The sequence below is a fragment of the Schistocerca nitens genome, chromosome 4, assembly GCF_023898315.1.
Source record: "Schistocerca nitens isolate TAMUIC-IGC-003100 chromosome 4, iqSchNite1.1, whole genome shotgun sequence".
NCBI classification, from domain to species: domain Eukaryota; kingdom Metazoa; phylum Arthropoda; class Insecta; order Orthoptera; family Acrididae; genus Schistocerca; species Schistocerca nitens.
In genome coordinates, this window is record NC_064617.1 from 977,000,765 (window position 1) to 977,026,102 (window position 25,338).

At 38.7% G+C, this 25,338-nt stretch overlaps 1 protein-coding gene across 1 annotated transcript in view; it reads right to left on the bottom strand.

The window, feature by feature from the left end:
- Nucleotides 1-25,338, bottom strand: part of LOC126253678 (low-density lipoprotein receptor-related protein 2) — a 215,470-nt gene that overhangs the window by 71,499 nt on the left and 118,633 nt on the right. The window contains exons 28-37 of the mRNA XM_049955201.1: nt 25,103-25,271; nt 24,797-25,022; nt 16,867-17,088; nt 15,919-16,237; nt 15,642-15,843; nt 15,121-15,561; nt 14,140-14,444; nt 8,148-8,358; nt 7,249-7,509; nt 61-244 (exon numbers count right to left, since the gene is read on the bottom strand). Coding sequence (XP_049811158.1) covers nt 61-244; nt 7,249-7,509; nt 8,148-8,358; nt 14,140-14,444; nt 15,121-15,561; nt 15,642-15,843; nt 15,919-16,237; nt 16,867-17,088; nt 24,797-25,022; nt 25,103-25,271 — 2,540 coding nt within the window. The remainder of the gene's footprint in view (nt 1-60; nt 245-7,248; nt 7,510-8,147; nt 8,359-14,139; nt 14,445-15,120; nt 15,562-15,641; nt 15,844-15,918; nt 16,238-16,866; nt 17,089-24,796; nt 25,023-25,102; nt 25,272-25,338) is intronic.

A 25,338-nucleotide genomic window follows, 5' to 3' on the forward strand; every position in this document is an offset into this window, starting at 1 on the left:
AATGGAAACATTTTGTTTAAGATATTCAACATTTAAGCTAGACAATAAATTGATACTTACCACAGTAGTAAACATCTTCATCACTGTTATCACCACAATCATCATCTCCATCACATGCCCACATACGTGAAATGCACCTGCCATTTTTGCAGTAAAATTTACTTGCGTCACATGAATAGTTCTTTGGCACGCACATCCTGTTCTCATTTACTAATTTGGAGTCGCCATCACATTTACATTCTGCCTGAAACCCAATAACAATCTCATTTAAAGAAATGTCAGTCACTAAATAATACTTAACAAATGCTTAAGTTTATTTATTACAGATATTGCAGAAAACAAGACAGTGCATTAATAGAAAATAAAAATAGCTGCACCCAGTCTTTAATGAAATATTAATTGATTTCCATAAACCAGTTTTTGAGTCTTTTGGGCTCATCCTTGGGTTTTTATTTTTCTAATATGCAGCATAACATTACAAAAATAAATATGTAACTTCTGCATGATCCATCTGAAGATGAATCTGAGAAGGTTAAAAAAAAACTGAACTTCGTTCTAGTTGCTACAAATCTGTTCTCTTCTTGACTATGACACCCAAAATCTCTTTTAAAATTTATGAAACTGCTAGTAAAGCACAAGTAGGAAGTATGTTTACTGCTATGTTTGTTAAAAAAGCTGTGTAAGCCTCTCATACAATACTCATACTTCAAATTTAGAAAATTGTTACTCACCCTAAAGCAGAGATGCTGAGTTACAGATAGACACAACAAAAAGGCTCTTACAATTATAGTTTTCGTCCATTAAGGCCTTTGTCAATGACACACACACACACACACAAATGCAACTCACACACACAACTGCAGTCTCAGGCAACTGAAACCACACTGTGAGCAGCAGCACCAGTGCATGATGGGAGTGGCGACTGGGTGGGGGTAAGGAGAAGGCTGGGGCAGGGATGGGGAGGAATAGTTTGGTAGGGGCGACAGACAGAGAAGTTCTGCAGGTTAGACAGAGGATATTGTTACATTCCATCCTGGATTTCCATTGTTAAATTTTGAAAATTGAATTTTTAATGTATCATAGCAAAATTAAACAGTGAAATGTAAATTCAAGTTAGACGGACATGACAAAAGTGAAGGGATAGCTCCTAATTTCGTGTCGGACCTCCTTTTGTCCAGAATAGTACAGTAACTTGACGTGGCATGGATTCCACAAGTCTTTGGAGGTCCCCTAAGGAAATACTGAGCCATGCTGCCTCCACAGCTGTCTATTATTGTGAAAGTGTTTCTGGTGCAGGATTTTGTGCACAATGTTATGTACCATGATGGGACATATGGGTGACCAAATCATTCGCTCGAACTGTCCAGAATGTTTTTCAAATCAGTCACAAACAGTTATGGCCCAGTGACATGGAGCATTGTCATCCATAAAAATTACACTGTTGTTTTGGAATGTGGAGTCCATGAATGGCTGCTAACAGCCTCCAAGTAGCTGAACATAACCAATGCTAATCAATGATCGGTTCAGTTGGACCAGGGCACCCAGTCCATTCCAAGTAAACACAGCCCACACCATTATGGAGCCACCACCAGCTTGCATAGATGCTTGTTGACAACCTCTCCTTCTCCCAGTTCCTATAGTGGAAACAGTTTTTTGCAACCAGCTCTATCAATTAGACTCATTCCAAACTTCATCCGAACACGCCTTGGAGGGCTAATGGTATGACCAACCGCTGTGTCATCCTCAGCTGACAGACATCATTGGATGCAGATATGGAGGGGCATGTGGTTAGCACATCACTCTCCCAGCCATAGTCAGTTTTTGTGACCGGAACTTGGACTCAATCCAAAGCCATTACTCAATGCTGCCTGACTCAGTTCACTCTTCCAACCAACCATCATCTGCCCCCACTGTGCCCAAATAATGCCCTGTTAACTTTCCAGAATTTCCTCATCTTGAAGCTTTCCTCACCATCATACCCCAAGTCCCTCAACACACAAAGCAAGCTTACATCTGCAGAAACATGACCTAAAAACTGATCCCAGCCTTGTAGTGCTACCTGCTACCAAAGGCTCCACCACTGTCATTATCAACCACAGGGATTTCCTGGCAGAGGGACTCTGCCAGCTGTCACATACATCTACCTACAAACCCTGCCACAGTGACCCCAGTCCAGAAATCCTGTAGGATCTCAGGTCCCTTCTCAAATCCTCAGGCCCATCCCACAACGTCTCCTCCTGAGTCTCTCTCTCTTTCCTTCCTCCCACCAATCCCTGCACTCCTACCTCCTACGTGCTTCCTAATGGACATAAACACAACCAACCAGTTGCCCCATAGTGGCTGGTTACTATGCCCCCACAAAGAGAATCTCTGCTCTAGTGGACCTCCACTTTCAGTCTATTACCCGTAGCCTGCCCTTCTATAATAAAGGTGACAAACCATATCCTCCACTGATTCTCCAGTTTCTGTTCCTTTAACATCCAGCACAATGCTCGTCACTGTCAAGCCACCACCCTCCACACTAACGACCCAAATACTCATAGTCTTGCCACTGTTGAACACTACCTTTCCAAATTCCTGAGTGACTCCAAACCTATAGCCTCCATCCTGGTCACCATGATAAACTATATCACCACTCACAATTACTTCACCTTTGAAGGCATCACCTACAAACAAATCTGTAGTACAGCAATGGCCCAACCTATTTATGGACAATCTAAATAAGTCCTTCCTAACCACCCCGAACTCCTCACCTGGTTCATATTCATTAATCAAATCTTCGTGATCTGGACTGAGGGTGAAGACACCCTAGCCACATTCCACCAGAACCTCAACACCTTCTCCCCTGTTTGCTACACTTTGTCATCCTCAACCTAACAAGCCACCTTCCTCAACATTATCCTCCACCTCAAGGATGGCCACATCAGTTCCTCCATTCACATCACACCTACTAACCTCCACTTCAACAGCTGCCATCCATTCTATACCACAAAACCCCTTCCATACAACCTAGTCACCCACGGCAGTCGGATCTGTAGTGATGAGCAGTCCCTCTCGAAATATACTGATAGCTTCACTGAATGTAATTACCCTCTCAACCTTGTACAGAAATAAATCTCCCATATCAAGTCTCTCCACTCACCGATCACCTCCTGCATGCTCACTATCTGGCCACAAAAGACCACTCCTCTCATGATTCAGTACCACACATGACTGGAGCAACTGAATATTCTCCTCCATGGTTTTGATACCTCTTGTTGCACCCTGAAATGAGAAATATTCTACCACTATCCTCTCCACCTCTCCCACAGTGGTATTTCACTGCCCACTGAACCTACACAATAAACTCATCCACTCCTACTCCAGCCCTGCTCCCAAACCCTTGCCTCATGTCTCATATTCCTGCAATAGGTATAAATGCAAGACCTGTTGCATATATATGTGTACATCCTCCCGCTAACACCAACCGCAGTCCTGCCACAGGCACTCCTATCCCATCAGAGGCAGGGCTACCTGTGAAAGCCACTATGTGATCTACAAACTAAGCTGCAACTGATGTGCTGTTTTCTCTGCGGGCAGGACAATTAACAAGATCTCTGCACGAGTGGTCGCCATCAATCTGTGGTCAAATGCAGTTGAACCATCCAGTTCCTGAACATATTGTCCAACATGATGTGCTTCACTTTAATGGCAGCTACACATCCTGCACCATTTAGACCTTTTCAAACAACAACAGTTTCTGTGAATTGTGCAGGATGGAAACCTTCTTACAACATAGCCCTTCATTCCCATAACACCCTGGTCTTGACCTCCGCTAGTCCCTGTCGTCCACTTACCTATCTCCTTCCCCTGCTCCCACTCCAGCACTCGCATATCATGTCATTTCTGGAAACCCAGAATCTACCCTGTAGGAATCACCATGGATTCCGGAAACAGCGATCGTGTGAGACCCAACTCACTTTATTTGTTCATGAGACCCAGAATATATTAGATACAGGCTCCCAGGTAGATGCCATTTTCCTGGACTTCCGGAAGGCGTTCGATACAGTTCCGCACTGTCGCCTGATAAACAAAGTAAGAGCCTACGGAATATCAGACCAGCTGTGTGGCTGGATTGAAGAGTTTTTAGCAAACAGAACACAGCATGTTGTTCTCAATGGAGAGACGCCTACAGACGTTAAAGTAACCTCTGGTGTGCCACAGGGAGTGTTATGGGACCATTGCTTTTCACAATACACATAAATGACCTAGTAGATAGTGTCGGAAGTTCCATGCGGATGATGCTGTAGTATACAGAGAAGTTGCAGCATTAGAAAATTGCAGCGAAATGCAGGAAGATCTGCAGTGGATAAGCACTTGATGCAGGGAGTGGCAACTAACCCTTAACATAGACAAATGTAATGTATTGCGAATGCATAGAAAGAAGGATCCTTTATTGTACAATTATATGATAGCGGAACAAACATTGGTAGCAGTTACTTCTGTAAAATATCTGGGAGTATGCGTACGGAACGATTTGAAGTGGAATGATCATATAAAATTAATTGTTGGTAAGGCAGGTGCCAGGTTGAGATTCATTGGGAGAGCCCTTAAAAAAGGAATCCACCAACAAAGGAGGTGGCTTACAAAACACTCGTTCGACCTATACTTGAGTATTGCTCATCAGTGTGGAATCCGTACCAGGTCGGGTTGACAGAGGAGATAGAGAAAATCCAAAGAAGAGCGGTATGTTTTATCACAGAGTTATTTGGTAAGCGTGATAGCGTTACGGAGATGTTTAGCAAACTCAAGTGGCAGACTATGCAAGAGAGGCGCTCTGCATCACGGTGTAGCTTGCTGTCCAGGTTTCGAGAGGGTGCGTTTCTGGATGAGGTATCGAATATATTCTTTCCCCCTACTTATACCTCCCGAGGAGATCACGAATGTAAAATTAGAGAGATTCAAGCGCGCACGGAGGCTTTCCGGCAGTCGTTCTTCCCGCGAACCGTACGCAACTGGAACAGGAAAGGGAGGTAATGACAGTGGCACGTAAAGTGCCCTCCACCACACACCGTTGGGTGGCTTGCAGAGTATAAATGTAGGTGTAGATGTACAAGCCTCCTATTCTGCCAACATATCTACTAGCCTTTTCCCCTTCTCTGCTTCTCTCCTCTCCCCTCTGCTTTTTCTCCCTCCCCCCTCCCCACCCAAACCCCCCAGCTTACCCGCACAACTCTGCACCTAGCAGCCCTATCCTAACCCCACCACGCCCCTGCACACTCTCACATGCAGCACATCCTCCCCACATCTGTTCTGCTATCCCCCCTCCTCCTCCTGCCTGGCCCAGGCTTCCTCTACGCCCCCTCACCAAATTGCTGCTCACATCAGATGCAGCCCGCATCTTGTGGTCGTGCGGTAGCGTTCTCGCTTCCCACGCCCGGGTTCCCGGGTTCGATTCCCAGCGGGGTCAGAGATTTTCTCTGCCTCGTGATGGCTGGGTGTTGTGTGCTGTCCTTAGGTTAGTTAGGTTTAAGTAGTTCTAAGTTCTAGGGGACTTATGACCACAGCAGTTGAGTCCCATAGTGCTCAGAGCCATTTGAACCATTTTTGAACATCAGATGCAGTCGCCGTCACAGTCCGGATTTGAGCCACAGACAGCGGTCATGTGTGTGTGAATTTTGCTTTTGTGAAATGTGTGTGTTTTCTATTTCTGTACGATTTTTTGTCCAAAAGCTTAAATGTTTGGCAGACTTTCCATCGTGCCTGTCTGTGACTCGATCCTTCCTCTACGCAATCTATCCTTTTCATAATATTGTTGTTATTCTATCCTGGACTTTCTATTGTTTAATATAATTGCTTAGCAATAAAATAACTGAATTTGGTGGTTGGTAGACGATGACAATTATGTCAAATACGAAACACTTTCCCAGCTTTCTGTACAATTAGATTTATTCATTCATGAACCAACTTTCAGCTTATTAGGCCATATCAGGTAGCAACTGAATGTTGCTAACACAGAGGAACTAATGTAAAATTTACACAGATATTTCTTATACAAATGACACAAAAATGATAACATACAGAGTGTTTACAAAGAAGAGTACTACAGTTTTATGTCACACAGAAATAGTTATATTTACCTAAAAATGAAAAAAAAAGTTTTTTATGCACGTCATTGCATTTAACAACCAATGAAAAATAAAGCTGAATTTGCAACAGCAAACTAATATTTGCGTAACTAAAACATAAATTTGATAGAGAGGGAAAGGGGAGACTGAATTGGACATGTGTTATATGTTTATTGATTTCAAGTAGGTCCAGTAGGATCATCTTTCTCCTTTTCTGAACAGTAGGTAAAACTTCATAATCTACATCACATGGGCAGTTTTCTAGTAAAAGATGTTGAATCTGTCTTTCTTAATCCCTTGACGCTGAGTGTCATGAATTCGCACCATACCAACACTGTGCTCATAACTGGAAGGTTAAATGTTTTTGAATGGCAATGTCAGTAGATGCCAATTGTTCATGACACTGCCAATACTTATGACAAGTGCTACATTCTCCTGAGTGTTTCGGGTACCTCTAAAGCACCATCATTTTTATCTTTCATCCAGAAATTTATTCATGCATTAAGGTGTTGAATCACTAATTTGTCTCATGTTCAGTTAACCTAATTCCCATAGTTCATGACCAAATAAATATAATTATGCAGAAAATTAGAAAAGTGTTTTCTATTCAACACAGAAATAAACTGTCAAAACACAGAAAAGGAAACAGTGTGGCAGATACACATTCACGTAAAAATTAAACTAAACTCAGCCCGAACAGGCCGTGAGGGCACAACGGTACCAACTGGCTGCCATCTCATCCTCAGCCCACAGGCATCACTGGATGTAGATATGGAGGGGCACGTTGTTGGCACACCACTCTTCTGGCCGCATGTCAGTTTAAGACACCAGAGCTGCTACTTCTCAATCAAGTAGCTCCTCAGTTTGCCTCACGAGGGCTGAGTGCATCGTGCTTGCCGACAGTGCTCGGCGAATCAAATGGTCACCCATCCAAGAGCTAGCACAACCCGACAGCCATTAACTTCAGTGATTTGATGGGAACCGGTGTTACCACTGTGGCAAGGCCGTTGGCCCATACACATTCATGTGTATACTGATACCATTCCCTTTTCTCCCACATTAAAAAAGTGAATTTGATGCAATTTCTTAAATAAAATTCACTCATTAATTTATTAATTATGAAGATTTCCAGTGAACTTACTGTTCCATTGGGCCCTGGGTGACAGGACTGTTCACAGCCTCCATTGGTTATGTGACATGAGTTTTCTACACATGCTTGTCGAAGTGAAGAGAAAACCTGAATGTCTCTAGGTGAATCATCCAGCCGCTTTACCATTTCTATCATATTGGCACCAGTATGTTTTTCAGCTCTGTAGACACCACGGAGCTGTAGGTCTGTCCAGTACATATACTGTCCATGTACAGTGATAGCAAATGGATAAATAGTGGCCGTTATTAAAATCTGAAATATGTATATACAATGTTATCATTTATGAGCGTGACAAAAAACTTAAAATACAGGAAAAGTACTTTAAATTTCTTACAAAACTCAGTAACACATTGCGCTTTTGCTATTCTCTTCAAAATTTTGAGTGCTTCTTACAAAGCTCAGTTACACACTGCAATTTAGCTACTCTCTTCAAAATTTTGAGCACTTCAACATCATAAACTACTAATAGTAGCATCATCAGGAAAATGGAGCCATGATATTATTACTGTTTTTCTCCTTCACAGTAGGCACCATGGAAATGAATTTATCAAATGAAGGACAGATTTTTCTCACTATTTCATCTTTGCAAATTTTTACCAGCTTAAGTGCACCTACTATCTGACAAGCTATCAAGAACAGCACAATTTGTAACCAAAATGAGTAGTAGCACGTCATGTGAAAACAATTCCATTTTCAAACTTATGGTACAATGTTTTAGGTAGACACTCGATAATGGTTTAAAAATCCAAAATTAGTAGTGCAATGAAGAAGTAACTTAAATAAATACAGGTGAAATGGAAAAATGCTACCACCATTATTAGACTTTAAAATGTTGTGGCAGTAGTCTATTATTCTACACACAGGTGGAAACATTTTAAAAAATTAGTGACCTCTCTATTCTGGCCCTCCAGATCTGATCTCTCAATTTTTTCACGAACAGCATCTGTCCAATAAAGCATCCGGTCATCATAGTCAATAGCAAGACCACTGGGTTGTGACAGGTCTTTGTCAATGATGGCTTTCTTAAGAGAACCTGCCATAGTGGTGCGATAAATTTTACCAGATGTCCCAAATCGTCCCCAGTCTGTGTAGTATAAGGACCTGCAGAAATAACATACTTGTTTTGTATTACACTGAGCTTAAAGAAACACACTAAAAATATTGCTTGTATTAATGGTGTATGAATATATTAATGATACACAAAGTAAAAAATACTTCATATTACATGTTGTTTCTTATATTTACAACAGGAAGAATAATGTAAAGGCATATTACAAGAAGGTTGAACATACACATACATAGGAATGCAAAACGTTTGACTGAAGAGTGAGATCTGAGATAAGTTCCCAACCACAGTAAACTCTCGACTATCTGGTTCATAGCTATTGGCCTCTGTACTACCCAGTCTATTTAATAAATATAATAATACATCTGCATGATAAAATGAGGATTAATGTATTGTATGTATTGTACTTTTCCAAAGCTTTAGCAAGATGGCACCTGCTACAATGCTGTGTCGCCTTTCAAAATGTTTTATGTATCTTTGTGTTCCAGCACATCTGGATTACAGTTATAAATTATATAGTCTACTGTTCAAGTACCAAAACTGCCCTTCAACAAATGATACAACAATGTCCTCTTCCAGCACTCACAAACAGCAAAGAACAAACGTAGAGAGCAACTCTGTGTTCTTTGTTTCTCCAGTAGCATATCAGACATCCAAAGTGTGAGGGTTGTTAAATTGTTGTTTTGTGTGTTCCATTGTGTTTAATTAAAGAGTCTGAAATGGGTGATAAATGACAAAAAAAAAGCTTGTAGTGGCTATGAATCAGAAACTACATACTGTAAATTGACAGGATTCTGGGAGAGCAGCCAAAACTATTTATCTGGAGCAAGGGTAGGAAAAAGTACTGTTGGAGACTGCAAGAAAAACTGAGCAGAAATTGAAAAGTGGTGCACTTTGCAAGCTAGTGGAAGTGAAATAAAAGTAGGGAAGACAATGTTGAAAGGTAAGAATAAAGAAACTGACAAAAATTTATTTTTATGGCATGAACATTTAAGAGGAAAAGTTTGCCCATTACTGAGCTGAGGGACAATCATGACAGATGATGTGTTTTCAGAGTCAAGTCACACTGACAATCTCATTGTTATGCATGACAAATCAATAACTTACATAGCTGGTTTCACCATATGTTGCAAGAAATTGTTGGGAGTTCAGGCAGTGAGCAGTAATAAGACCATCATTTACAGCATTTGCCCATTACTAGTTCAGGTATGCACTACACGCAGGAAGTGACTATTTGGGCAGCAGAGTACGTGTGGCATGCACATGGAAGTTGTTTAGGCTAGAGAAACCCCCCCTCCCAGTATGAGAGATGAATTGCCTGCCAAATCGAATTTACATCAGACATCAGCCACAATGTTCTCACAGACTGCTTGTTCTCGTGAATCGGATTCAGAAAAGTTTAATGCGATATTAGTAAACTGCAGGAGCACCCTAGGAAAGGTCTCAGAATTGCTACTGCTTGTTCAAGTTATAATGCCCAGATAGCAATAGTAACAGAAATCTGATTGAAACAGCAGGTGAATATCAACGAAAGCCTGCATTCCAACTGGAATATTTATCATAAGGATACCTTAGCAGCCAGTGGTGGTGGTGTATTTATTGCTGTAAAGAAATCGATAATTTCTAGTGAGGTTATCATGAATCCTGAATGTGAATTAGTCATAGTAAAGTTATGCATCAAAGTCAATCAAAAATAGTAATCGAATGCTATTATGGACCACTTAGGTCAGGTGCTGTAGTGGTAGAGCACTTAAGAGTGAACTTACAGAATATTGTTAATAATTTCCTTGATCATACAGTTGTAATTGAGGGGGTGGGGAGGGGGGGGGCTTCAACTTGCCAGGTAAAGATTGGGAGAGTTTTGCTATTAAAACTGGTGCCAGAGACAGGGATTTGTGTGTCATTATACAGAATGTCTAGTCTGAAAATAATTTTGAGCAGATAGTTAGAGAACTAACTCATGAAGGTAACATCTTAGACTTGCTAGCAACAAACAGACCTGAATTTATTAAATCAGTTAACACAGAGGAAGGTATCAGTGACCATAAGGCTGTGATAGCAACTATGACTACGCGTTTTACAAGGAATATTAACCCTTTCGGAGTTGATGAGATACAAACATCTCACTAAAGTAATATGCAGTTATGAGTGTTGGGACATCTACATCTCATATCTGTCTAGTGCTAGCATGTAGAGAGATGTTTTCACAACTTTTGCAGAAAAACACTACAGACCATGGGATGGATATATAGAAGGCTGTGAGTGATCAAATGGGGCAGCATGTATTTATAGTGTGTCTGTTTCACGAAAATCAGATCAAATCACCACCTTCTACATCCAAGAATATCTGAAGTAACTAACTGTGGTTTTTTACACATTATAGACATTGTTTTGAAACATTGCCATACACCTCATAATTCTGCTGGTTTGCACATAATTTATATGTAGTGGGACATATATGTCCCAGAAAACTTCACAGAATGTAGAAAATAAAGGTGTGTGATTTGTAAAAGCCATCTTCAAATGTTATGCTGAAAATTGTGTGCAATATTTCATGTTTTTCAATGTCAGGAGAAACAATGTGTTTTGGTACTAATTTGTTATACTTTTTCCATAGTTGCCATCCTGATAAAATCATTCTAAAATGAAAAAGTTAACTCGGAGAATTCTAGGTTCACATAAAAACAGGGATCTAATTAGGTTCATTGGACATATGTCCCCCTTCACTGATTTTCAAAATAGGTCACATCACATTTTTTTGGTAGAGAAAGTGTATTATTTATCACAAAGGAAGACAGGTTTTGACCTTTTATTTTTTTAAATATATGCTAAATAAATTTTAACTGTGAAAGGGTTAAGAAACATTGGAAGATATTTTTACTATGCAAGAGTGACATGATACAAATTGCAGAGTATTTGAGTATTCAGCATCAAATGTTCAGTGATGAGGACAAAGATGTGGCCCACAACTGAAAAAGCTCAAAAGCACTGTTCAATATGCCTTAGGCAAGCATGTTTGGTAAAAGATCTTACAGGATGGGAAAGACCCACTGTGGTTTAATAGCTGTATTAGAAAACTACTCCATAAACAAAGAGAACTTCAGTTCAGATTCAAGACAAGTAAAAACTTAACTGACAAACAAAAGCTGAATGAAGCGAAAATGAGTAATGAGAAAAGTGTTCAATGAGTTTGAAAGTAAAATTTTGTCAATGATCTGAGTGAAAACACTAAAAAGTTTTGGTATTATGTGAAGTCAGTAAGCAGTTTGAAACCAATCACTCAAGAGATCATATTGGCACCGAAACGGAAGATAACGGAGAGGAGGCCATAATAGTCTTCTGGAATTGTTTCACTGCGGAAAATCATAATGCAGTCCCTCCTTTCAATCATCATATGAACACTGTGATGGGAGATACTGCGATAACTGACTGCAGAACAGAAAAGCAACTATAATTGCTTAGCAATGCAAAGGCATCAGGGCCAGATGAGATATCTCTATAAGATTCTACAAAGATCATGTGAAGTGCTAATTCTCCTTCTAGCAGCAGTTTATCGCAGTTTGCTAGAGCAACAAAGGGTACCTAGCACCTGGAAAAAAGCACAGGTCATTCCCAATTCCAAGAAGTGCTGCAGGGTAGCAGCATACAATTACACATCTATATCGTTGAAGTCAATCTGATGTAGAATTATGGAACATGTTTTATGCTCAAGAATTATGACATTTTTGGAGAACAAAAATATGCTCTATAAAAATCAACATGATTCTGTAAACAGACATCTAGCAACCTCAGCTCACTCTGTTCCTCTTTTGAGATTCATAGTGCTGTAGGCAACAGTACTAAGGTTGATGAAGTGTTCCTTGCATTCAGGAAGGCATTTGACACTGTCCCACACCACTTAATGAAAAAATATAATCGTATCGAGTGCGGGACCAGATTTGTGACTGGATTCAAGATTTCCTCATAGATAGAACTGAATATGTCACTCTTAGTGGAACAAAATCAACAGGTGTATATGTAATTTCTGGAGTACCCCAAGGACATGTGATAGGAAGATAACTGTTTACAATGAATGTAAATGATCTAGTAGAAAGTGTCACATGCTCTTTAAGACTGTTTGCAGATGATGACCTGCAGAAGATTTTAAGAAAAGAAAGCCACTACTGTACAACTACCCTATTGATGAGAAACTATGTCTAACATAAAATATCTAGAAGTAACTATCCAGAACGATCTTCAGTGGGATGACCACACAAAACAAATATTAGGAAAACCAGACACCAGGCTGAGATTCATAGGAAGAGTCTTAAGGAAATGTAACTCATTCATGAATGAAGTGCCTCATGAGGTGCTTGTTCGATCAGTTCTGGAGACCTGTTCTTCAATATGGGATCCTTACCAGGTAGGACTGATATGAGAGATGGAGAGATCCAATGAAGAGCAGCATGTTTTGTCACAGATAGTTTAATTGGTATGAGAGTGCTCCTGAGATGCTCAACAAACTCCATTGGCAGACGTTATAAGAGAGGTGCTGTGCATCACAGGGAGGTTTACTATTGAAATTTTGAGAGAGCACTTACCAGAAAGAGTCGGACAACATATTACTTCCTATCACATACGTCTCATGTAATGATCATGACGAGAAAATCTGAGAAATACGAGACAATGCAGAGGCTTACCAACAACCATTATTCCTACACACAATTTGCGAGTGGGGATCTCTTAGTTGTACTTCTCCTCAACCACATGCCATTAGGTGGCTTGCAGAGTATGATGTAGATGTATATGTAGAAGTTAACTCATTAGAATACTGTGAATGGAAATGACAGAGCTGCATACCCATAAGTATACAACAATCCCAAATACATGATGATAACCTTTCTTCATTCCTGTCACATTCTACTTTCAAAACATGGGAGAAAAGTTGTCATTAACAGCACCATGAATACTACTCCAAAAACGTGTTGGTAAAGTTGCCAATTCAGACACCACGAAGTTGGAGACTGCAAGAAAAAAATTACAATAATAGCGTTTCTACTGTCATCAACAATTCAGCAGTCCATTACTATGTAGACTGAGTGTTGTTCTGTATGAGTACCTCCTGTCTGTACTGCCCAAACAAAGTTCTTTCTTAAATACCTCATATACAGTGGCGAATCTCTTACCATTGCGTTCAAGAAATGATTCCCTCACAACACTGTGAGACTACCAGCAGGGCAGTTCTTCCAAAATACTATTCTGAAATCCTAATCAAAGTTATTCTCATAATATGGCCAACTGTCACTATCTTTGGAACCTCCTCAATTCTATCGAGCTCCTTTCCAGTCCATGGGGCACTTGTTTATCTACTTTTTTTTTTTTTTTTTTTAATGTTATGAGTGGAGATTATCTCATGCCACAAGTGGACCCATCACTGAGTGCTTCAGTTTCTAACAAGTACTCATGAATAGTGCATCAGATCTAGTATAGATATTTCTAAATATCCCATACAGTACTAAAACATTTCATTGTTTAAAATGTGTATAGTAGCAGAAGAAAGTAAAAGTGTGGAATACAAAACAAATAACTGTGGGGGCTTGGATAGCGCTGACAAAAACTTCATCAGATCTAACATAGATATGTATCATTGATTGAAGTATATGTAAAAGTGGACCAAGATATTACACACTGGTGCAGGAAGAAGTAAAAGAAACAAAGCAAAGGGTAATTGTGTTCTTATGGAGAAGGAAGTCTAGACAAATTACGTTTCACTTTTGATATCTTACTTAAAATAGGAATATTCATACTCAAAAGTTAAAAGTACAATGAACAATTACCCATTGCAAGGATCAATAACAATAGCCCTTGGTCTTTCAACTCGAGCTATCATTACAAGATCAGTTCCATCAAAATTCATTGCATAGATGCTACTATTTGAAGAATCTGTCCAGTAAATCTTCTTTTGTGTCCAATCAAATGCGATTCCTTCTGGGTTGATGCCTTTGTCTAAAATAGTATGAGTCTCACTTGATGGATTTGCACTTGGAATCCATGCAATCTTTGCCCAGGGACGAATTTGCGTAAATAGTAGTCTCTGATCAGCAAAATCAAAATCAACTCCGACAACATTTGTTAAATTGACCTGCAATTATAATTGCATGTTTACTACATAAATCTGTGGATACGTCAAAATTTTTACATCTAAAATATGTACACTGACCATGTTGGTTCGCAAATAATATCAGATATGTAGCAAAAAATACAAAATTCGTAATAACTGTTATCATAATTTCATGTGTATCAGAGAAAAAGTATGACTGATAAAACAAAAATGCAACAACAATATTATTAAAAGGACACATTGCTACTCACCAAATTGCGCAGATGTTGAGTACCAGGCAGGCACAACAAAAAGACTGCTATACATTTGCACTTTTGGCCAACATCCCTTTTCTAAAGTAGAAAAAACACATACATTCATACAACTCACACACACACACACACACACACACACACACACACACACACACACACATGACCAGTATTTCTGTCCACTGAGGCTGTGCAGCTTCATGAGCCAGAATCAGTGTCATGTGTTTGAGAATTGCGCATGTGTGAATGTGTGTGTTTTTTTACTTTAGAAGGAGGCCTTTTGGCCAAAAGCGTAAACATGTAGCAGCCTTTTTGCTGGGACTCAACGTCTCCTCTATATGGTGAGTAGCATAATACTGTCATTATTCCATCCTTGCTTTTCCATAATAAAGAGGCATACAGACTAATGCTTCATACTGCAGTTAATGTAAATAAGAGTTACATACCACAGGCTTGAATGGATACGTTGTAACTTGAGGATCCAGACTAATGGCCCTTATTTCTGTTCGAGTTGCAAACACCAAGAATTCATTTACAGTTTCACATTTGCGTCCATTTCCTGTTGTAGACAGCTCTCCTGTAGCACAGTCACACTTAAACTGTGGTTTTCCACCATTTGGATCTGGTGGGAATGAAAAACATAGTTGCTCACAGCCTCCATTTCCTAATTTCACACAAGGATTGCTGTCATCACGTGGTTGGTTTAACTGATCATAAATTGCGATGTCTCTTAGACGTGGCAGATTTGTTCGGAGGGAGATGGCTCTTGTATTATTCCCAGGCACTTTTGATGCCTTGAAAACTGTAGCTAGATTACGATCAACCCAATATACATCACCCACGTGTACAGCTATTCCCATTGGATTGGGCAAATTACGTCGTATAAGCTGAAAATAACAAAAACTTCTACTGACTTGTTCCAACAAACAGAATACATTTATGACAGAATACAGTGTATTGTTATTACCTGTCTGTTACCACCATTATATGAAATTTTTTGTATCATATCGAGTCTTGAATCAACCCAATACACATCATGAGTCAGCATGTCCACAGTGAGATCTCTCGGATTGCTGATACCTGATGTGACAACAGGGGACCAGTTTGAACCATCTAGCAAAGCCTTTCCGATTCGTGGGTACTGTCCATAATCAATCCAGTAAAGGAGCCTGTTTAAGAAAGATAATGATTATACTGATATAAAAATGTTATTTTGGATAATTATGAAGTCACTTTCCACAAACCTTTTAACTGGATTTACTGCAAGCTCTCTTGGTGAATCAGTAGTTGTTTTCCTAAGAACTTTCCTGTTTGAACCATCAAGCCAGGAAACTTCAAGATAATTTTCATGTGGAAAGACATTCGTGAAATACAAGTTTCCTGCTACCCAGTCAATTGCAAGTCCTCGTATACCATTGGAACCAATTCCATCTTTAATGACGGGTTGAAGACCTGTACCATTTGGATGTATACGGAAAATACCATTCCATATACCTCTATTGAATTCCACCCAGTAGATCCAGTTTTCAGCATAATGAACGTCAACATGCAAGATGTGATGCCCTGGAAACAATACATAAATTTCCTCAATTATCAGGACATGAAAACAAAATGTAAATGACTTAATGAAATTTGTTAATAAAACGTTTTGTAAAGATTATGCCAACAACACGGGGGACAACACGGAGACTGCTAATGATTTAAAAAAACAGTGGTATCTGATGGCTGAACAATTTAAATGAAGATTCAGTCACTGTAAGCAAAAAGTGAAATGAACAGAAGAGTAGAAAAAATATCTGTGTGTTACAACGTAATCACGTCAAGGTAAATACAAATTAAAATGATTCATACAACAAGAATAAGGAACGTACAAAGTTAACTTAGTAATCATGGCAGACTGTATTCAAATGGTGTAGAAATTAAACAATGAATGTTGCATAAAAGTGAGGACTGAATGCATGAAAGAGTATTTGTAGATGAAGGAGAAGGTGATATGGTTTTGGAAAAAAAATATATCCTAATATAAATTTTTCCTTTCCCATTATCAAATGTCTTGTACTGTCAGCCTCTCCACATTCTAGTTAACAAGGTTACAAAAACCCAAAAACTATTAATTTTTAGATGACCATTTGTTTATTGCCATGCTGAACACAGTACATATGGGAATACTATGCTGATCTTATTCTTCTCACCTAGTCCAGAAATTGGAACCATAGCTTCTGCTGAATCTTTCAAGCTATAGCCTCTTGTAATGTCTAGTTGTGACACTACAGCAAATGTCTTGTAGGGCACACAGCTCACTTCATTATCTTTCTTGTAACCAACAGAGCACATGCACACTCTCATATTACTTTCACTGGGTATGCACAACTGATTACACCCACCATTATTAGCCACACAAGGATGATTTCCAGCTGAAAAAATTATATCACAGAAAATATAGTGTTATGTGTATATAGTAGTTGAAAGTTGTCACATATAATTGTGATAAATCAAACAATAAATTTGAAAACAAATCTAATTTAAACTACTCTTCACAGTGCTACATTTTTTTTACCAAATGTGGCAGTTTGGAAGGCAACTATATTTAAAATTCTAGGTATCTCAACTGTGTTTAAAAAAATTACAAATTGTCTATTGTGCTTAAAAGTAAAAGTTGACAGCATTTAAGAACCTTCACAGAAACAGTCGGGTCTCTAACTGAAGATGTGTTTATTGGAACAAAAACAATACCCCAGTAGCCACTGTAAATATTTTATGTGCGCTCCAACCTTGTCTTATCTGCATTAAAAATACACTGTCATTGGTACACTTACATATTAATGCATTCACTCGCCTTCTTCCAACATTGTTAATAAATATATGAAAATTTATTTATTTATCAAAAACATCATGTTTGTGATATGGACCACATGTTAATGCACATATTGAAAAAGCATAGAGCTATTTGTTACAATAATTTTATACACAAATGTACTTAAATGACAGAGTATACATATCTACAGTTAGTTACTTTCACATCCCACAGATCATTTGTTTGATTAACTGTAATGATGAAGAACAATTCAACTTACATTTATATGATATATTTCTATACAAATATAGCTACATGCTCCCCCCCCCCTCCATATACAAATTAGTCATTATGTATTACATAAACGGAAATTTTTCTACAGGGTAGAAGGAGTTATCAAGGTGAAATGTGTTCAGTGTATTTTCAGATTTAATTTTTCTGTCCATCACGCATTTTATATGATGGGCTACAGTTCAAAGAAAGGCAGCTCTTTTTGTATTATCATGAAATAGGGGACAGAGTGTCATGGATGTGATATGGGAGTTAGGGTGGTAACTGTTAAAACAAAAACTTTTTCATTGCAGTGAGATCTTTTCATGAAATTTCAATCACCTAATTTCTTCTCTGGATGTGAAAATATTTTCAAAAATTTTAGCATCTGCATTGTGCATCCCTTTTTGCACTAAATCCAATCTTAATGTGGAACACTGAAGTCTTTTTTTCTTCTGTATTGTAATTATATACATCAGTGTTCTTTTGAGCTTTAGTTGATTATTTATAATGCCAAACTCCTTAAAGAGATATCTAAAGAGATATCTACAAAATGACTGTGAGTGAATGCCTAATATTATTCTCACAGCACATTTTTGGAGAATGAAAACTTTCTGTCTTAAAGATGTGTTACCCCATATCATTATTCCACATGAAATTACCGAATGTAACAACCCAAATACTGTGTGTCAACGTACTGATTTCTCTCTCCTCAAGTTTTGTAATGATTTTATATGCAAATGTGGTTGGACTGAGTTGTTTAAGGAGTTGAAAAATGTCTTTTCTCTTTTCCTTCTTTCTCTCAGTTTAAATTCTCATCAATATGGAAAACAAAATTTTTGAAATTTTGAACCTAGTTATTATTTCTTCAGCATGTGTTACATTTATCATTGCTGTAGTATCTTTGGAAGTGCAGATTTGACTATGCAGCATCCTTTTTAAATTGACAGTGAGACCATCTGTAGAGAACTACTCAATAATACTTTTACGGACATTACTTAGCATTTCTTCTTAATTTCAACACTGGTGCCATCCACAAAAAGAACTAATTCTGTTTGTATATTAGATGGAAGCCCCTTTATTCATATATGCGAGAAACACCAGTGGGCATAAGATTGAGCCTTGTAGAACATTTGTGATTTCCCCAGTCAGAATAAACTCCCCTAGTTACATTAGCTGAATTATCATTTACAACTTTCTGAATTCTTTTGATTGGGTATAATGTTATTTATATGGTTGGCTATTCCATCTACCCCAAGAAACCTCAATTTATAAAGCATGGTTCACACAGTCAAATGTGTTAGATAGGTCACAGAACAATTCGTTCTATTTTGTTACGCTTGTAAAATTTTGCAGGTAAAAAGGTAAATGGGACTCTCAGCTGAGCAACTCTTCTTAAACCCAAACTGATTTACTAAAGATATCACCGTTTCTCAGGTAGGATACTGTTTTAGAATATTAATTAATATACAGTATTATAACAATGCGATGAAAATTAGTTCCACTTAATATAAACTGGTCTAGAACTGAATAAAACAACATAACAAGACCATAGCACTGTAATGTAATTATGACATATACTGGTCTCATAGAGGAGGAGGAGGAGGATATTAGTGTTTAACATCCCGTCGACAACGAGGTCATTAGAGACAGAGCGCAAGCTCGGGTGAGGGAAGGATGGGGAAGGAAATCGGCCGTGCCCTTTCAAAGGAACCATCCCGGCATTTGCCTGAAGCGATTTAGGGAAATCACGGAAAACCTAAATCAGGATGGCTGGAGACGGGATTGAACCGTCGTCCTCCCGAATGCGAGTCCAGTGTGCTAACCACTGCGCCACCTCGCTCGGTTTGGTCTCATAGATTCGGCAGAGTTTTTGAAATGTGGTCCTAAAGAAGAATGCTGAAGATTAGACTGGTAGATTATGTAACTGATGAGGAGGCACAAGAAATTTAGGGTATAACTTGACTAAAAGGAGCGACTGGTTGAAGGACATATTCTGAGACATCAAAGAATTGTCAATGTGGTATTGGAGGGAAGTGTGTGTGTGTGTGTGTGTGTGTGTGTGTGTGTGTGTGTGTGTGTGTGTGGTGGGGGAGGGGGGGGGTGTAAAAATTGTAGAGGGAGACCAAGGAACGAGTACAGTAAACAGGTTCAAATGGATGCGGATTGTAGTAATTATTCCGAAATGAAGAGGACAGAGTATCATGAAGATCTGCATCACACTAGTCTTTCAGTAACTGAATAAAAAAGATGTTAGGGCAGGATAATGGTGACTTCCTTCCTGTTGAGTTCTTATTATTTCTGACTGAGGCAATTTATAATAAAATATGATGTTTCTGTGGCCCATGCTGCCATGGCATTTACTCAGTCTCTGGTTCATCAGATGAATGTTGCCACCATTATGTGTGTAGTGATCACACATATCATATCATTATTTGTTTAAAACTGATGGGGATTCTCATTCACAGATGAAATGGTCTCTAAAATATACAGGGTTTTGAAAAAATATGGAAATACAACGAGAAATGCACGCTTGGAAATAAATGCGGATGTTGGCCAAGCCTGCAGGTGAGGCTGCTGTATTTACCCACGATCGGTGCCTGTGCAACATCCTCAATATGTTGCGAGTGTCAGTTGTGGCCAGAACAGTATTATGTGTAATTGTGAGTGCATGATGTTGGCACTAAGTGAATGCTTAAGTAGCTAAATTGTTGGTACTCATACAATGGGTGTGTCCATTGCCAGGGCAGCTGAAGTGTTTGGTGTTTCAAGAGGCACCATATCAAAGATTCAGTTCCACCTGGGAAAACATCACCCGCTAAGTCACAACATGGATGAGACTGTGTCTTGGACATTCATGATGGATGGTCTTTGAAGGGGGATTGTGACACAAAATAAAGAGACAACAGCTGCAAAAGTCACTGGAAAACTGAATGTCACACTCACAAATCCTGCCAGCATCAAAACAACATGAAGGAAACTCCATACGCACAAAATGATTGTATGGCATCGATGTCCGGGAGCCCCCAACTGGGGAAGTTCGGCTGCTGAGTTGCAAGTTTTTTCAGTTGATAACGCACTGGACGACTTGTGTGTCGATGATGACGAGGACAACGCAACACCCAGTTCCCGAGCATAGAAAATCTCCAAACTGGCCGGGAATCAAACCTGGACCTGCTGCATGTCAGTCAGATGTGCTGAACCCTCAGCTCAGCAGATGGACTCCATAAGCACAGAATTGTAGGGTAATATGGAATTTAAAAAACAGTTATCAACGGTGCAAAATGCCTGTAACAAGAAAATATGGCCCCAAAGCCACAAAAACCTGGGCTGTGTAGCAGTGGAAGAATGTCACTTGGTTCGATGAGTCTTGTTTCATGCTGTTTCCAAATTATCACTGAGTTTATATCCCGAGATTGAAACATGGGGAGGGTTCAGTGATGATTTGGACAGCCACATTGTGGTATTCCATGGGCCCCACGTTTACTCTGCAAAGAGGCCTTACTGCCCATGGTAAGTGATGATGCTGTGTTCTAAGATGACGTGGTCCCTGTTCACACAGCTTACATCATCTACGACTCATTTTGTGAAAATGAAGATGGACTGTTGCATCTCCCCTGGCCATCACTATTATAAGATCTCAATATTATTGAGCCTTTGTGGTCTGCTTTGAAGAGAAGGGTGTATGATCAATAACACCTGCAACAGCATTAGGCAAACTAGCCACTATTTTGCAGGAAGAGTGGTATAAGATTATAAGAGTGCCTTGAATACCACTCATGACACGTATTTATCCATTTCAAGATGATCGTAAGCTGTTTTGAATGCCAATGGTTTGCCCTGGCATGGTAATGTGTTGTGTTTGTAATGTTTCCATACTTTTGTCCACCCCTTGTATACTCACAGGTCACAAAATATTTCTGGTTCTTTCAAAATTGGCACTACAGAGAACTGTTATGAGAGTAGATGGGTGTTGCAATGTTTTGTAAGACAATACATGAAATTTTCTTGAAAAATATAAACTTATACTCTTCTAAATTGAAATGGAGAATTTAGTTGCACAAGATTGATCGGCCAGAATATTAGAATTATTAGTTTGTATGGATCTCCAAATGGTGATGTTAATTTATTTTCTGAGAAATTTGAACTAATGATGAGAAAAATTTTGAAGCTCAATAAAAACGTTGCAACTTGCGGTGATTAAAAAACAGAGTTGTCAGCCTCGGATGAGCTCAAATTAAAAACATTTCTAAACCTACTGACATCATTACATTTATTTTGGGCTAACAATACCCCTACATGTGGGAACGCCTGTTTGGATAATATTATAGTCGATTTCTCAAGAGACCTATGCACTGTAAGCAAAGCAGGTGAATGTTTCACAGATTGTGATCCCCTACTCCTCACATAAGGTCAGAAAGAGAAATATAGTAAGTTATTCACACACTGCTTAGAAACGCAAGCTGGAACTTTGTTTAGGAATAGGATGTAGATAAATTAACTGTCAAATCACTCTTTAATAATTTCTTTCAGACATATACCGACTTATGGTACTCTTAGTCACCACTGAAAAGAAATATCACTAAACCAAATCGAAAAGGTAAAAAGCTTACATGGTACACTGATGACCTTGCTGTATCAGGGAAAAAGATGCTTTCACTACACAAAATACATAAAAATAATTGCAAATGTGGCACAGACAGCAGCATGATATTTCTTATAAAGCTTATCTCAAATTTAAAAAACATTATGAAGCCAAATCTAAACTTGCCATACAAGCTGCCTATGAAAGTTACACTGAGGAGCTCCCAATAAATGCAAGGCTGATTGTGATATTATAACACAAGAATTCAATTCTACCCAAACTCAACATATTCTCTTGAGCCAGGAGAGCTCAATAAATACTTTACTTCTACAGTAAATGAATTAAGAAAAAAATTAACCATCAAACACATCAGCAACTGCTGATCATCTTCCTAGAGGGTGTGAATCCCATTGGGATCTTGTCACATCCACAGATTAGAAAATACTTTCAAAATTTTTAAACTCAAAAAGTACGAACTGCTACTGGCTATCTAACTACACAATGAAAATGACAATACACCACATTTTCAAATCGTTTGCTTTTATTATGAATATGTGGCTAGAATTTGGAGTTTTCCCTGACCAGCTTAAAATTTCAAAAGTTATACCTATTTACAAAAAGGGGAAAAAGCATCTCCCTGAAACCTACAGATATACTGTTACAATATTTTTCAAAATATTATAAGCAATGTACAGGTTACTAACTACTTTGCAAAACATGACCTTGTTTGTAAAAGACTACATGGTCTTTGACACAGAAAAAATGCCACTTCTGCTTCTGAAAATACGAGTATTACAAATGTAATGTATTGCGAATACATAGAAAGAAGAATCCTTTAATGTATGATTATATGATAGCGGAACAAACACTGGTAGCAGTTACTTCTGTAAAATATCTGGGAGTATGCGTACGGAATGATTTGAAGTGGAATGATCATATAAAATTAATTGTTGGTAAGGCGAGTGCCAGGTTGAGATTCATTGGGAGAGTCCTTAGAAAATGTAGTCCATCAACAAAGGAGGTGGCTTACAAAACACTCATTTGACCTATACTTGAATATTACTCATCAGTGTGGGATCTGTACCAGGTCTGGTTGACAGAGGAGATAGAGAATATCCAAAGAAGAGCGGCATGTTTCGTCACAGGGTTATTTGGTAAGTGTAATAGGGTTACGGAGATGTTTAGCAAACTCCAAGAGGCAGACTCTGCAAGAGAGGTGCTCTGCATCATGGTGTAGCTTTCCGTCCAGGTTTCGAGAGAATGCGTTTCTGGATGAGGTATCGAATATATTGCTTCCGCCTACTTATACCTCCCGAGGAGATAATGAATGTAAAATTACAGAGATTCGAGTGCGCACAGAGGCTTTCCGGCAGTTGTTCTTCCCGCAAACCATACGCAACTGGAACAAGAAAGGGAGGTAATGACAGTGGCACGTAAAGTGCCTTCCGCCACACACCATTGGGTGGCTTACGGAGTATAAATGTAGATGTAGATGTATGGTCTCTCTTCAGCTATGTTATTTCGGTGAGCTATTTGACTGCATTCCCTTTGACGTCTTATTAGCCAAACTACAGTATTATGGAATAAATAATACAGCATTAGAAATAATGGGAAGTCCTTATTGGAATATCAACAATATTATGAAAAGGATAGATTGCTCACTGCAAAGATTACATGTGGAGTTGCAGACAGGCATAACAAACAGTGTCACAGTCTTTTTGTTGTGCCTATCTGCAACTCAACATGCCATCTTCATGGTCAGAAGCAAACTGTCCTTGTCATAATATTGTTAGCATTATAAATAAATAAGTCTTAACTAAATTACAGGAGACAATTTGTGTTGACTCAAAACAGGCACTCTTCCTCGAAAAAAGTCGTGTCCTTGGACCAGCCTTCTTTATTGTTGTCATTAAAGATTTCGATTAGCCACATTGTGCTGGGGGTTCAGTCAGTTATCTGCTAAGTGGATGATATAACTTTAATCACCACATATCAAGATATATCGAGGCTACACCAGAAATCACGACACTCTCTTCTCAAAACTAAACTGGTTCTCGTCTAAAAAAACTACTGTGTAATCCACAGAAATCTCAGCATTTGCAACTGGGACTAGCTTAAGATGTAGAACCAAAATCTGTAGAACTGCTTGGAATACATACTGATTCCAAATTAAACTGACAAACCCACACTAAGTATGTCTACAAAAAGATAACACGTTTCCTATATTATATGGAAATTAGCTGATCTAGTAAATAATAAATATCTTAGGGCAACTTACTTCTGACTTTTTCAGCATCACATAACTTATGGGCTGTTGCTATGGACATTGCAGTCTAATGAATATAAAAATGCCTTTTCAGCAGTCAATAAGCATTTTATCTGATGGGGAAGAATTTTCTCATTGTCTTATCTCTGATCATCTTTTTTTCCATTTTGCTACATTTTAAGTATTCATATTTCAATATTTACTTACTTTGTCTCTTCCTGAATATTGTGAATGTTTTCAGATCAGGTTCATTATCTAGTATTAACTTCGGATTCCCTCCAGTTGGCAGGTCCACTCGTTCAATCTTTTCGAAAACAGGATCTAAATAATATAATCTGCTATCCAATACACCCAGAGCCTTTGGTAATGCTACATTCTTATCTTCCTTGAGGAGTGCTCCTTGATCTACTCCATCAGTGGTTATCATATTTATCTATGAAAAGAGAGTGACACATTTTAATAACTAGTGCTGAAAATCACTTTACAAAAGTTATGTAAATAATTTCTACTTACACTTGGAGGATACTGTATACTATAGTACAGTATATGGCTGTCAAGGTCAATTGTAATTGCCTCTGGTTGATCCACCTCTATGAGCACTACTGGGTTTGTTCCATCCATGTTAACCTTTCCTATTTTGGATGGCACACCAAAGCCACCTTCATCTGCCCAGTACAATTTCCTGGAACAGTTAACATGAGCATGAAAATTTGTATTTTTATTTTCAGTATGATGAAACACTCCCTTAC